This window comes from Xiphias gladius, chromosome 8 (assembly GCF_016859285.1).
Source record: "Xiphias gladius isolate SHS-SW01 ecotype Sanya breed wild chromosome 8, ASM1685928v1, whole genome shotgun sequence".
Taxonomy (NCBI): Eukaryota; Metazoa; Chordata; class Actinopteri; order Istiophoriformes; family Xiphiidae; genus Xiphias; species Xiphias gladius.
In genome coordinates, this window is record NC_053407.1 from 6,016,941 (window position 1) to 6,032,856 (window position 15,916).

Consider the following 15,916-nt stretch of genomic DNA (forward strand, 5'->3'; position numbering starts at 1 on the left):
TTCTAAAAAAAAAAATTATAGAGAGAGGGATGGCACAAGAGGACAACTGTTAATGAGTAACTGCTGGACCTACAGTCAGGGACATGTAGAATACTTCCCTACAAAATCATTTTATGGGGATGTTTTGAAAAAGGAAGAGAGGGAAAATTAAGGCTTGGGTGAGTTGGCAACACTGTATACTGTTTGTATACAGAATACAGTATAAGTATTTAAGTAAGTAATATTAGATTGAGCCCAGTAGTAGTTATTTTTCAGCCATGATCTCCACTGATAGATGGAATGTATGTGTTGAAACAATGTACTTGTTGAAAGTAGAGTAAAGTTGACTTGGTAACACACAACTAATTAACACTACTCCAAATAACTATTCCCATTAGATACAGAGAGCTCTGTTAGTAACAATCAATTCAAGAATCCAGACAAAACTCCAGATGTATCTAAGCGTTAATTAAATTGTCGGGGGGTTAACTTGGTAGAGATACTTGTGATGCATCTGGCACTGCAGTGGGTTGGAGAGCCAGGAAATGCCTTGATATGCTCTGACTCCTTTCATTTCTCAGAAGCCTGAGATCATTTTATTTCGGTTTTCAAAGATATTTTATCCAAGTTGTTGCCAAGGCATTCCAGAAAAATAACAACACTGTGTGCCAGTTAGATTTATGTTGATTCCTGTCAGTCTGAAAGGAAATAAATTGGTGGATTCGAATGCAAAACAGGCTCTGTGGAGAGAAGGAATGGATTAGAAGTAATATTGTGCACATGAGAAGTTAAAGGAATGATAAGAGGAAAGTGACTGAAAGGTGAACGATACATTTAGGGTAAGATTACTGTGATATTATTAACACTGAAAAAAACATCTAGATAAAAATTACATTGGGCATTGAAAGGCAGCAACAGGAAAAGGTGACCATGGACAAGAAATAATACAGCACTTTCTTTCAGCGAAAATTGTATATAGAGGAAAAACACAAAATTTAAAGAAAATTTAAATACAAAAAAATAAACTATTAAAGTGCAAAGCAGTTGTGAACATCTTAATGGAGTAAGGATGGAAGACCAATTAGTGGGAAACTGTGAGGAAAATTCCACCAAAGTAGGTTAAAACCTACAAGTTGAATTTCCCACCGTCAAGAAGAGGGCGCTAAAACAACGCATTGCTTAACAAGCGCCTCGGAATCCTACAGGAGAAGAAATCGAATGACCCGGAAATGGGCGGGACTTCGAGTCTGTTGGAGAAGACGCTAGCCGCTAGCCTCTTGGTGCTGCAGGCTCTGGTTCTGTCTCTATCCGATCGACATGGTCCAACTGGTGGGTTCCCTCCGAAAAGAGCTGGCTGACTCCCTTTCCAGCTGCAAGGTGCTGGTGGTGGGAGCGGGAGGGATTGGCTGTGAGCTGTTGAAGAACCTCGTCCTCACCGGCTTCAAAAACATCGAAGTGGTCCGTCACATTTATGGTTGTTTGTTTGTGTGTGTGTGTGTGTGTGTGTGTGTGTGTGTTAGCTAGCTGGCTATCATGCTAGGTCTTTGTGCTGCACACACTGCGTCTGGAGGTGTGCGGGCTCGGACTAATTCCTGAGACGTGGCAATCAAAGAAGTAAAACATACGAGTGTTCGCGGTGGTGGTGGTGTTGATTGCCTCTCTGTCCCCGAGTGCAAATTTAAATGGACAGGCCCGGACATGATGTAAAAATATTAACACTGCCGCACCAATGGAGCTAGTGCATTTGGCGCCATTAATACGGCTTAGTTAGCTAGACAACTTATTTGTAATGTGACGGCTAGCTAGCCGGTTGGATGGCTAAATGCCAACAGACTCATTTGGACAACCCATTGTTTAGTTGTGTGAGATTATATTACAGTACACTGTTAATAATATCAGTAGATATAGTAACGCTGGACAAAATTTGCGTCTGTTTGCGCAGCACTTGTACAACTGTTAACAGTAATGGTTGTTCGGGTTTTCTAGGTTCAACATTCTAATGGTTAGAGCAAAGCATCTGTGACTGTCACTGGGTCCCAGACAGGGGTTCAGGGACCTCTAGGGGTCGCTTGTAAACCGAGTGACAGATTAATGTTCACCATCGTTCCTTTTTACTAAAAATGAGAAGGAAATGTATCTATGATTTCTGATAACGCAATTTAATCAGATATACTCATTGAAATTATGATATCATTTTTAAAAGAGGGAACAAGAAATATTAATAGTCAAACAACCACCCAACAAAAATACAAGAACACATCTCAAGCCAGGCAACCAACAATCGAGTGGCAAGTAGAATTATTAAAAGAATCATAATAAATATCAGATAGTAAAGCTTAAAATCTCCAAGGGGAATGAAAGAAAGTACAGTAGCTTGAGGGCAGTTTGTAGTTTACTCTATTAAAAATGGGCATTGTACCTGAAAATAGTTCTGCGAAAGAGAGGTAAGGTAGTTTGGGAGCTTAATAGTAGAGCTCTGTAGATTAATATAATGAGATGATTATTCCGTCTTGTCAATACTGTTGTTGGTTGTTTTGACCAAGGTTTCACACTGGTGACCTTAATTTTTTTAAGGGGAGTTGTTTTTACAGTCCTTAGTCATAACAAAAGCCATGAGTCTGCATGAGACAAATTTTTGAGTTACACTCCACTTGCACTTTTAAATACAACTGAGCTGGTGAAAATATTAAGATAACCAGAAGGCTTTTGTCCAAAATCCTTTAATTGTCCCTATTTGTTATAATGTGCATCAACAGATATTTTTGTCAAAATTAGACTGAACAACAAAGAATAACCAATTTGATTGGACTTGGCTTTCATATATACTACATTACATTTATACATGACTGACATTACAACCCTGTTGATTTCGGCAGATTGACTTGGACACAATTGATGTCAGCAACCTAAATCGTCAGTTCCTCTTTCAGAAGAAGCATGTTGGCAAGTCTAAAGCACAGGTATGTAAACATCAGGAAACTGACCTTTGCCACCGGTTGCTGTAAATCTTGTTGGAGCTGACACTGTTATGTAAAACACCTTGAAATATGTGTGCTTTCTGTAACATTTCATAGTTGTAGACTAAGTAATTTTCTGTGTACTGTTTGTGCATTTCTGCCTTATTTTTTTGTTGTTTTGCAGGTGGCAAAGGAGAGTGCTTTGCAGTTCTGTCCCAGTGCAAATATTACTGCCTACCATGACAGCATCATGAAGTGAGTTCTTTCGTTTTTCTTGTCCCTTTCACTCATTTAAGGAATTGAATCAATTTTATGTGTACTTTTGACATGGAACCGAACGATCAATATGAATGTGATAGTTTTTTTATTTGTCCAACAGCCCTGACTACAACGTGGAGTTCTTCAGAAAGTTCATGCTTGTGATGAATGCTCTGGATAACAGAGGTATCCTTGTCTGATCTTGATGACTTAAACATTTTTTGTTACTCCTAACTACCAACACTTTCAATTATGATGAAAATAAAACACCTTTTGTCTCTGTAGCGGCCCGTAACCATGTGAACAGGATGTGTTTGGCAGCTGATATCCCTCTGATAGAGAGTGGCACAGCTGGTTACCTGGGACAAGTCACAGTCATCAAGAAGGTAGGACATGCACCTCTTAGTTATGCTTAAATCCACTGAATTACTATCCCATGTTGTTTCCTTGCACATGTGTAGGCAAGGTAGAAGGAGGGTAGTTAATATCTCATATCAGCTTGTATCTTTGCTCATCCTTTTTTTTTTTCCCTTTCTTTATTCCTTCCCATCCACCCTCTTTTCCTTCCCCAGGGAATGACAGAGTGCTACGAGTGCCAACCTAAGCCTTCCCAGAAGACCTTCCCAGGATGTACCATAAGAAACACACCGTCTGAGCCCATACACTGCATTGTGTGGGCAAAGTATCTCTTCAAGTAATGCTCATTCTCATCATAACTAAATTCTAGCATCGTTCAAGTGGGCTACAATGTAAACAGGCTTATTAGAAAGTAAGTAAACTGTCTCTAGACTGGCCCTGCACAGGTTTGAAACAACAGTACGTATGTAGAATATATGTAATTATGCTGCAAAGGTGCTAAAACATGAGAAAGCACCATAATGATATTTCAGAAACAACTGAGGTGAGTGCACTGTGTTCTAATGGTTATTTTGCATTTTCTGTCTATTACCAACAGTCAGCTATTTGGAGAAGAGGATGCAGATCAAGAGGTGTCACCTGACACAGCTGACCCAGAGGCTGCATGTGAGTGAGCTCATGGCATTACATTTGCTTCACAATATCTGATGAGTTATATTTCTTCAGCTCTTATTTTCAGTTCCATTTGTGACAGAAATGGATGTATAATACTGATATAGGTAGAAATACACAAGCACCCTATACTCTGTGAAACTTCTGTTTTGTAAACAGGGAACCCAGAGGAGACGGCAGCTCGTGCCACAGCCTCAGAAAAGGACGGGGACATCAAGCGCATCTCCACCAAGGAATGGGCCCGCTCTACCGGATACGACCCAGTCAAACTCTTCAACAAGGTAACAGTCAGACAATCAAACTTGTAGGGCTGTTTTGGATGCAGATTTGTAACTTACCTAATGTACAGCATTCTAATGCTTGCACAAGTGTGTGGAATACAGACTTTCTGTTTACATAATAAATGTGCATAGAACGGTTTATTTTGGCCCGTCCTGTGGTTAATGTTAAAGCAGTAGTGTTAATGCACATGGGGTAGTAAATTGTTGTGATGCAGAAGTAGGGCATTTGAAAATTGCCCCCGCTGATGTGTGTTTATATACTACATTCTCAATTGTTGCAAAATCAGCATGGAATAGTTCTTAATATAGTTCAAGAATGCAAGTGCAGAATGTGGCTATTTTGTCAATGCATTAGTGAAGTTGGTTATACAGAAAAGGATTTGTAGTTTCCCTTTATATCCTTATTTGTTTGTTTTCTACCTCAAACAGATGACATGGCAGATGTTAGCAAAGTGTTAGAAAGCTTAGATTGCATATTGTGCTTTGCAGTGCAAGAACATGAATGCTCTTTGTGTTTCACGTTGTTATATATGTTTCTTATGTCAGCTATAGAGTAGGCCTAGGACTGGCAGGTCCTGGGCCCAACACATGGCATTTCACACAGTAAAAATTACAACTCGACATTCAAATAGAAGCACCACAGTTTGTTTTGACTGCTGGGCTCTGTACATGCTAATCAGCTAAATGTCTTGAAATTCTTGCACAGCTTCAGTCACTGTCATCACCATCACCTGTGGCAGGTGAACAATGTCTCGTGACTGGTTCTAACCCAAATATTTTTGGATTAGATTTTATAGAGTTGTACTGATTTTAGTATAAACTATGTTTACGTGTCATGTAATCACATTTGTTGGAGTTTCTATAATGTGTGTATGTATGTGTATGTATGTGTGTCTGTATATATAGCAAAGGCCCCACCTTTTTTATTTAACACATCCGTTTCACTTACTCTGTACATGCCCAACCCAAGCTGATGTGTGTAGTAGAACATGCATACTAGTTTTCCTTACTGAAAGACAAAGCATAAAAGGGATTAGTCGCGTAGGGAGTGAGAGTCTGTTGCACGTCTGGTTTTGATCTCATCCATGGTAGCAACATGCAGATTGAAATTAAATTTAAGAGTATTGTTATATGTTTTCTCTTATGAAAAGCTTGGGATACTTCATCAGTAGGGGCAGGGTTTCATGTGGTTTTAAATGTCGTGTTTTGCATTTCTAATGTAGCCTTTTTTTTTGAACACACAGAACTGACTTTTAGGAGCACTGTTTTAGTGTATTGTCATCACCACCAGCATAATAGGGTTGTTACAATTGGCTTCCTCTCTAGCTTTTCAAAGATGATATCATGTACCTGTTGACCATGGACAAGCTGTGGAAGAAGAGGAAAGCTCCTACTCCTCTGGACTGGCAGCACCTAGAGAACAGTGGTATGTCTTTTAAATATTTATGTAAGAAACAACTTTAGCTGCCTTGTTGGCCTACCCCCCCCAACTGTACCCCCTGCCCCCACAAGAAGACAAAGGGGAATTTTTTTTTTTTTTTAATTTTTGTTACTCATTGACCTAATTTATGTTCACTTGCTCAATGTGAGAGTCTCTACTGTATTTTGCTGTCAGTTACGGTCACTTTTCTCTCCTCTCCTCTGCTTTCACCATGTGTGTGTCTTAGTAACTGCAGCACCCCTGTTCACATGCTTTTGAGTATTAACATTTTTGCCTTGTGGCAATAATAGTACTGGTTATAATAGCCACATGTCAATTTAGCATGAATGTATGCGTTTCTCTTGGCTGTGTGTATTTGTTTTTTAGTATGTTCTTCCATATTTCTGTGTGGCCCAGTTTGTCCTCAGGAAGAGACTCCAGGTTCAGGTTTGAAGGACCAGCAGGTTCTGGGTGTTTGGGGTTACTGCCAGCTGTTTCAGCACAGCGTGGAGACTCTCCGCTCACAGCTGCAGGAGAAGGGAGATGGTGCTGAGCTCGTATGGGACAAGGTAACACGAAAACACAAACTAATAGACAGCTGAAGGGAATGTTTGCACACTTGGTTTAAAAATCTGAGAAGAATAATATTGGTAAATAAATGATTCTTCCAGAAAAAATTGATAGGTACATGCAGGTCTGTCTTTTAATTTTAAAAACTCAAAGGCCTTAAAAGAAAAGTAGCTTCAAGTCTGAGTTTGTTGACAATTTAAGGTTTCTTTTTAGGGAATACACAACCATAGTGAAATGGTAGTGACACACAGATGCATGCACTGTGTTTTTAATAGCTCATGTGAGTTTAATGCTTTCACTGCCTCCTCCCGTCGTCAGGATGACCCTCCAGCCATGGACTTTGTTACTGCATCAGCAAACCTACGTATGCACATCTTTAGCATGAACATGAAGAGCCGCTTTGATGTAAAGTGTAAGTTGGCTATCTCACATCTTTTTAACAGAAAATTGGTTACACTGGAAACCAACTATCATTTTTTAATTTACTGTGTTTTATTTAGTGAATATATTGTATGTTATCTAAATTAGTTTGTGAGACCTTAATTCCATTATACAGTAGTGCATGTACAATCTCAGATAAATGTCTCTAATTGAGAGTGTTAATAGATGTATTTGTTGATTTGTTCCAGCCATGGCAGGGAACATCATCCCAGCTATTGCCACAACCAACGCTGTCATTGCTGGACTCATTGTTCTGGAGGGGCTCAAGATCCTGTCGGGGGAACTGGAATCCTGTCGCATGGTTAGTTCAGCTGCCATTGAGTATCCATAACTGGTTAAACTAGGTAGGAGCTGTCAGGAACTGGAGATTGGTCAAAGGTCAATAATTTGAGCTTTTTTAAAAATTTGTATTTCAAAGTCTGCTGCCTTCAGCTTCTCATTATGTAGCCTTGTGTTTCCAATTTTCCGGGTTCTGAAAATTATAACATAATTATTGGTTATTCTCCAGTTAAGGTGTTGTTCAGATTTTACTTTTTACATGAAAATTTCACACCGTTTTGTGTGACCAATTAAACTGCAAGGAATAAATTGTTTGTGACTGGCACGCACTTCAAATGCAAGCCACCCTGCATTTTTTTATGTCAGGCCTTTTTTTTGTTCCTTCAGGTAAGTGAAGCTTAAACTCCACATGCAGCTGTTGAAAGCACAAAATTCCCTTATATGTTGTGAACTTACCAACGATATCTGTAATGATTGATTAATAATCTCGGAGTCACCATCAGCTTTGACTGTAGCCAGATTCCCAGTCAGTGAAAATAAAACAACAAATTAATAAATAGAACCAGTGCAGATTTCTTCCTGTGTAATCCTCAGCCTTCTTGAAAACTATTTTCATTGAATAAATATCTGCTGTCAGTCAGGCTGGTGAAGACATTTTGGCCGGCCGCACTGTTTTTGGCACCTCAAGATCTGCTGACAGACAGCTGCTTCTGAGGACAGAGACGGCCAAACAGAAGTCGGGGTTGTGTGGGTCGAAAGGACTAAACGGTGCAGTAATGCATAAGTGCTGCTCACATCTTGCTTTTAATGTGTATTCCCAGTAACATACCAGGGGTCCAATTCACAAAACCAATTCGTAAGCATTTTTCACATGCAAATCACAGATGGTAGTAGTGTCATGTGTCACAAAAGATTGTGATTCAGCAGACTTCTTGGATGCTTGTGTAAGGGTTGCAAGTATAACAATAATTTTGTTTAGTGTAACATTTCAAAATTAACGCGAGAGTTGTTGCACATTTGGTGAAACAGGCACCAAATTCCAATGAAAATGTCATCCAACAAAAACTGACAGAGAAACATAAAAGGTGCATCAGGCAACTGCCTCCTCTTCTTTGATTTCTAATATCCCAGTGTCATGCCATACCAGTAGCTGCAATGTTGTTGATAAGTGTTTGCAAAGTGTAAAAATGGAAAATGAAAGGTGAAAGATTTTGCCATGTGCCACAGTAACCAGGTTTCTTTCAGAATAAGCAAACAGGGTTTGTGAGTCTGAGTCCTGTTTACACCCCAAACCATGTTACTAGCATTTCTGGGCTCAGAGTAGTATCCTCTCTGCCAGCTCTGTTATTCTCCTGCATTAAATCTGTTCTTTATTTGTCTCATCTCTAGATCTTCCTGAACAAGTGTCCCAACCTCAGGAAGAAGCTGCTGGTCCCATGCATTCTGGACCCACCTAGTGCCAACTGCTATGTCTGCGCCAGCAAACCCGAAGTCACAGTTAAGCTCAACGTCCACAAAACCATGGTCCTCTCTCTGCAGGACAGGGTAATATGATAAGCTGTATTTTGCATGTACAACAACCTGAACCCACAAGAGAAAACATCCCCCTCTCACAATGAAAACTTGTCCTAAAGATGCACTCTTCCCATTCTTCGATGGTAGTCCATTTCTACCCCCCCTTAGCAAATATGGTGTATAGCCCAAGAGAACCTGAGAAAAGCCTATATTCCATGTACCATATAAACTACAATACAGTAAATTGTTGGGTGGGAGGTAGTTGCTGTTGCTGGATTGTAAATTTTGCTGTGGATGCAAATGGTGTCTAGTTGGGGTGAGATGTTCATTACTGCTTTGTTTACTTGTTGGGGATTTGATGTTTTTTGTACGTATATTCAGATCTTGAAGGAAAGGTTCGGCATGGTGGCTCCAGATGTTCAGATAGAAGATGGAAAAGGGACCATCCTCATCTCCTCAGAGGAAGGAGAAACAGAAGGTATAGACAAAGTACAGTTAAAAATTAATAAAATATTGAACACATTTTTAAAACTTTTTAAAATGTTTATTTTGACCCTTTTACAATTTTTCTGTAAGAAAAGAAATGTTGTTGAGTTATCTGTATAAGACTAGCAATGCATAAGGAAAAGTAATTCACAAAGAGCATTTATGTCTTTTGGGTTAAATGGTTTTGCCCAATAGGAGGAAAGAAGTTACAGTATACAGAGGTACATAAGTATTTGGACAGTGTCACAACTGTCATAATTTTGCCTCTGTACACCACCACAGTGGATCTGAAACGAAGCCATGAACATGTGAGTGAAGTATAGACTTTCAGCTCTAATTTAAGGGGTTTAACAGAATTAATGCATTAATCATTTAGGAATTATAGCCATTTTTATACATAATCACTCTATCTATAGAGTCTCAAAAGTACAACATAATTTAAATATAAGTATTATTTTAATACTTGGATGAAAATCCTTTGCAGTCAATGACTGCCTGAAGTCTGGAACCCTTGGACATCACCAAATGCTGAGTTTCCTCTCTGAGATGCTTTGCCAGGCCTTTACTGCAGCCACCTTCAGTTGCTGCTTCTTTGTCTGCAGTACTGAAAAGCATGTTCCATTGGATTGAGGTCAGGTGACTGACTTGGCCATTGAAGAATATTCCTTTTCTTTTCCTTGAGAAGCTCTTGGATTGCTTTGGCAGTATGTTTTGGGTCAATCTCCACTGTGAAGCACCGTCCTATTATTTTTGCAGCATATGGCTAAGTCTCAGCAGATAGTACAGCCCTATACACTTCAGAATTCATCCTGCTGCTTCTATCAGCAGTCATCAGTAAACACCACTGACCCAGTTCCATTGGCTGCCATTGGCATAACAGTACCTCCACCATGTATGGCAGATGATGTGGTATGCTTTGGATCATGAGCTGCTCCTTTCCTTTTCCATGATCTTCTCTTCCCAACATTCTGGTACAAGTTGATCTTTGTTTCATCTGTCCAAAGAATCTTGTTCCAGAACTGGGCAGGCTTTTTTTTTTTAATGTTTTCTGGCAAAGTCTAATCTGTCATCACTGTTCTTGATAGTTACCGGTGGTTTGCACCTTGTGGTAAACCCTCTGTATTTACATTCATGAAGGTGTCTCTTGATTATAGAATTTGAAAATGATATGCCTCCCTCCTCAAGAGTGTTCTTGACCTTTCTAGATGTTGTGAAGGGGTTTTTTTTCACCAAGGAAAGAATTCTGCGATCATCCACCTTAGTTGACTTCTGTGGTCTTCCAGGCCTTTAGGTGTTGCTGAGCTTGCCAGTGCATTCCTTCTTTTTATGAATGTACCAAATTGTTGATTTGGCCCCTCCTAAAGCTTCTGCAATCTGTGTGATAGGTTTGTTTTGTTTTTTCCAGCCATGATGGCCTCCTTCATTTGCATCAACACCTCTTTGAAACACATATGAACAGCTACTAAATGCAAATTCAACACTTGGAATCAACTCCAGACCCTTATGTCATGAAATAATGAGGGAACAAGCCACACCTGGCCATGAAAGTCAGTCAATTGAATTAAAGTTGAAATTCTTCACTTCAATCACATCTTGATGGCGTCATTTCAAACTGATTGTGGTGGTATAAAAAAGAAAATTATGTCACTGTCCAAATACTTATGTACCGAACTGTACAACACCACAAGTCTGGTCCTGTCTGTAGCATTCAATCGTCAATGATACGTCTGTATTACAGTGTATTTATACCCAGAAAGCAGGCTACCTGCCCCCCTTTAGCACAGACACATACTTACACATTAACAGTTTCTACATTCTCTCCATGAACACGGCTTTCCTTTGAGATAAGACACTGCTGCATCTTTCCCCAGAAAGAAAAAAAGATTAGGAGCCTGAGAAACCTACAGCTCATAAATAATTATAAAATACAAATAGACACACAACTAAAGTTCTCTATAAATTATAATATACGAAGCAGTTAAAAAATCATTACAACATTCAGAAATTATCATAACAGATAGTAATGGGGGGTAAGGGGCTGGGAAAATCACAAAAGAAATATTAAGCATGGAAGTAATGATTTAAAAAATAGACACCGATTAATTTTATTAATTTTATATATTTGGGTCATTTTTGTTATAGTGTATGATACGTTTTTAAACTTATAGATCATTACTCAAATTGGTATTCTGGGATCGTATTTTGTTGTCTCGCTGATAGCTAAAACAACACGTCCCCACCAATGTCATCCCTTGTTTTGTTTTGTTTTTTTAAAGAAAAATTCAAACACGGCTGTTTTTGATCAGTCACCTCGTTATGCAAATGCAGTTTAAAATGAAATGTTTTAAGTGGCTATATGGAAAGAAGTTCTTGATCTATGTTGCTTGATACCAGGTGGTACACCTACTGGTATTTTACCTTTTTTTTTAAAAATGTAAAATAATACAGCAACAGCAGATGTTGAAATAAAACTGCAGTTGTAACATGCATTGCCGGCAGTTAGCACAAGTGTCAAAATTAAAGTAATGGTGTGCATCTGCATTCCTACAGTACATCGGCTGTTCTGATATAGAAAATAGGCAGTTTTTGATTGGAACATGTTGTCATAGCACACAGAACATAAATTAGATACACATCAGAGAATATTGTTCATAGCTCAGAGGCTATTTTGACTAATGAAACCACAATAAAATTATATATTGTCTGTATGTATATTTTAGATTTAGGGCTAGAGTTAAGGTCATTTAAAAAAATGTAACCTACATGAATATAAAAATCAGCTATTAAAAATAAGGAAATGTATTGTGGTTTACTGTCTTCAAAACATTTGGCATTTGTTGAGTATCAAATAGGTGTTCGGGAATGGAAATAAATTAACACATTGTCCCTGCATATACAGTACTAAAAGCAAATACTTGTTAGGCATGTGTGTAATACCCATCTTGTCTTCCCAGCCAACAACAGCAAATTTCTTGCTGACTTTGGGATCCGAAACGGCAGCCGTCTGCAAGCTGATGACTTCCTGCAAGACTACACACTCCTCATTAACGTCCTGCACACGTATGTCCCCGTGTGTATATGGATCTGTGCAAGAATGTGCCTGTATATTTTGTTTTAATAATACCACTCCAGTGAGTGAACCTGAAAATGATATGTGTTGGTGCCTGTCTGTCTTCATTGGCAGTGAGGAACTAGAGCGTGATGTGGAATTTGAGGTGGTAGGTGAGGCCCCAGACAAAGCTCCACCCCCTCAGAGCAACCAGGAAGAGGCTAACAGCATCACCAATGGTAACAAGGACTCCGCACAGCCTTCCACCTCTTCTAAAGGTCAGCAGGAAGGAGAGAACTTTGGATTTACTTTACAGTGCTGTTGATTAGTTTAGTTTGGTCTATGTATTAAATTATCTAGTTAGTGAATTGATTGAGACTGGGAAAGGGCAGGAATGCACAGCATGTGCTATACTGTATCATTGGCCTATAGTTTGTGTTTACTGGCTTTCATTATTTTTGTTGTGATTCTGGATTCCTAAGTATCATGGGATAAACATGATTTTTGATGTGGAACACTTAAATTAACTGACTTGTTTTACAAACCTACATCATGTTTAGCAGGCTGTAGGTTTTCTGCAAGGGAAAGCTGTTCAGTCATTGTTATACCAGTTCTAAGCAACCTCTCCCATGTAAAAGAAAAGTAGATGCAGCAGGTTAGACCTGCAGATCGGCTGTACATGTCATCAAAAGGAGGAATGTGTTCAGAAAGACAATAACACTTCATGAAAATCGCCAGCTGCCTATCTCATTTCATGAGGCCCCACAGTAGTATAGCAAACACACAGTGTCGTCGAGCAAAAACATTGAACTTTGCATAGTTTTTGCCACAGCATAATGAAACATTATCTGCATTTGTGCTGCATTTGATCATCAAATACGACCAAGCGCAAATTCCTATTAGATGACTTTGCAAAATGAACGCCATTTTTCTTCAGTTTACTCTGGGTTTGTAGTGACCATTCAAGGATAAAGTGATACATTTTCAGAGTTGTTAATTCCTTCCATATAGTGTTTTAAATCACTGGGCAGTGTTATAGTGTATGATAAGTTTTTAAACTCATAGATCTGTTACTCAAATTGGACTTCTGGGATCGTATTTTGTTGAAACAACACATCCCCACCAAGGCCACCCCTTTTTTTAAAAACACGGCTGTTTTCGAATCAGTTGCGTTGTTATGCAAATGCAGTTTTAAAATATTGCTGGTATTATTTTTCCTTCCCAGTGGGTGGTGTAGGTTTGCCTGAAACTGCATTTATAGAGCTGGAGGTTTGAAACTGTAGCTCTGTAGTTGGATATTGGCTGGGCTTGATTTCAGTTTGTTTGTATAAGTAGCATTTATCATTGTTAACAACTCAAAAAAAAATTGGCTCACAATGTCAGTTTGGCATCCTTTTGTTAGGAATTCACCTATTTCAACCTATTTTAATGTGAGGTTTTTTGCCTAAACTGTCCTGTGAACCAGCTTGTTTTTTAATTTAATAAGGCTCCAAGTGCAGTCAGAGTTGTATATTCTACAGCTTAGTGGTCCTGTCTTTTGTAAGACCAAATATGCTTGTCTTTAATCTGAGTGCAAACCTTGTTGTCCACCGTCTTTCAGCTCCAGCAGAGGACAATGACATCATGATAATTGAGTCTGATGAGGAAGAAGGGTTGTCAAACCGTTCTTCAGCAACAGTGAGCAGCGGCACCAAGAGGAAGCACTCAGACGCAGAAGCTGGCGAGACCTCCACCAAACGTCCACGGACGGAGAAAGCAAGTGCAGCAGCTGCCCCCACTGACAATGATGACGATGACATCATCGCTCTGGACTAACCCCTCCTCTGTGGTCTCCTGAAGGACTGAGAACTCTTTGAAAGCTTGTCATTTTGACCTAAGAAAGACAGTAGGCTTAAATAAAACACCTCTTTTATGAAGAACAATTTACTGCCCTGCTTTATCTTTCATCATTTCCTCCTCCCCAACTGCTTTCATATTCCCTCTGCTCTCCACATGATGCTGTAAATAAGATTCTACACTTGAAAAACTTTTGAAAAATACATGCAACTTCTTTTGTTTTGTTTTTTTATCCATTCCTTGTCCTTATAAACTGCTTTTCTTGATGGTTAAAAAAAACAAGTGCTTTTTTTTGTATCTTTTATAAACGTACTGTATTTCTCATGTGACACAATTCAGGGTGTTTTGTGCTTTGTGGTCTGGTTACAAAAGGTTTAAAACCAAAACATTTTCTTGGGTTGTAATATTGATCTCAATTGTTGTGAAGGGATGGTAAAAGACAGATAGACCCAGGAGTCCACAGCTTATGGTACTCTAGCCTAGCTGCCTGCCTGTAGGTGCTGTAGATGTCTGAGACTGGGTCGGTAAAGCACAGAGGCACAGACAGGGAGTTTGGCCACGTTGTGCCATGGGGCGTTAGCTTGCTACCTCTTTTCTAGAACTAACATGTTTTGGCCGCAAATACGTCATCATGCCCTCCATACCACCACCAAAGTACGGTGTCCAGTTCTTTGAGTAACTTTTTTTGATTCTTTAACAGCCAGGGAGCAGCACAGTATAGCTAATATGGCGGCCTGTGAAACTGCAATGACTGTACTATATCCTTCAAAGTCTACAACTAAGCACGAGTGGCTTAGATCCAGGCTAGTAGTAGTTTAATGTAAACATGTTACAGTGGCTTTTTATTAGTATGATCAGTTCTGTTTGAGCAAAGATGTTGCTTTTTGTTTTAAGACAGTTAAAGACAGTTCAGACAGAACCAGATATGAAGTAGACCCTGTCATAGTGTTTCATACTGCAGGGGTTAAACCGGGTTGTGTGATGGCAGTGGAGTCATGCTCTTAAATAACATAAGAACCACTCACACAGAGAGTAGCAGTTGAGCACCTGCTGACTTCTCCAGTATAACCCCTGTGTCAGTGTCCATAATTTCATTCTGATCTGACCTGCTTTTGAACGGCTATGAGAGCCTTTTGGACCAATTTGGTGAAGACAATAAATTCAACAAATGCAGACACCTTGTTTCATTCTGTTCGTGTTTGTAGGTGTTGGAAATCCAATCATTTTTGTACATGAACATATTGCTTATCTATCCCACTACAAAGATTATTGGGGAAGTAAGTCAAAAACATCCCATAAAAACGGACTCGGATGATTTCTGCATATAGGCAGTTTATAAGTTTATTATATATTATCTTGTTGTAATACATCAATACACAATAGCACTGAAAATATCGGAAAGTTCAGAAATTGATCTTAAGTAAATGCACTAAAACTACATGCAGAAAGACACATGTATAAGAGTTTTTGCCAAAGTGTGCCACGAGTGCGTTTTCTCTATGTTTGGTAAATACCTTGTGTGTTCAGGGATTAAAGTCTAACAGTCATGTGGTCAGCTCTATACCAAGTATGACATTTTTGAGGAGACCATTATGCAACACTACTACATATCACACACAGAGCAAGCTTGGGAAAATCTAGTTTGATTAGATGAATCTTCCATGTTCCCCTTGGGAAGATCAGTCAAAATATCGAACACGGATGAGACAGAATAAAAATTTCTGCAACAACAAAATTTAAAGATGCTGCATGCTTATGCTCATGAATAGTTTTCTTGACTGCAGCAAATTATGTTCACACTGTGTCTTTGCAAAAG

The 15,916-nt window shown here is 39.1% G+C and overlaps 1 protein-coding gene across 1 annotated transcript; it reads left to right on the top strand.

Annotated features, from left to right (window-relative positions):
• Positions 1–1,296: 1,296 nt before the first annotated feature.
• Positions 1,297–15,286, top strand: uba2 (ubiquitin-like modifier activating enzyme 2). Its single transcript, XM_040133811.1, has 17 exons — positions 1,297–1,437; positions 2,856–2,939; positions 3,121–3,191; positions 3,316–3,380; positions 3,480–3,580; positions 3,767–3,888; positions 4,150–4,217; positions 4,383–4,504; positions 5,831–5,930; positions 6,342–6,493; positions 6,813–6,906; positions 7,124–7,236; positions 8,604–8,759; positions 9,111–9,207; positions 12,170–12,275; positions 12,400–12,542; positions 13,865–15,286. Exons 1-17 carry the CDS (start codon positions 1,297–1,299, stop codon positions 14,077–14,079), a joined length of 1,950 nt encoding a protein of 649 aa, XP_039989745.1. The 3' UTR covers positions 14,080–15,286.
• Positions 15,287–15,916: the final 630 nt, after the last annotated feature.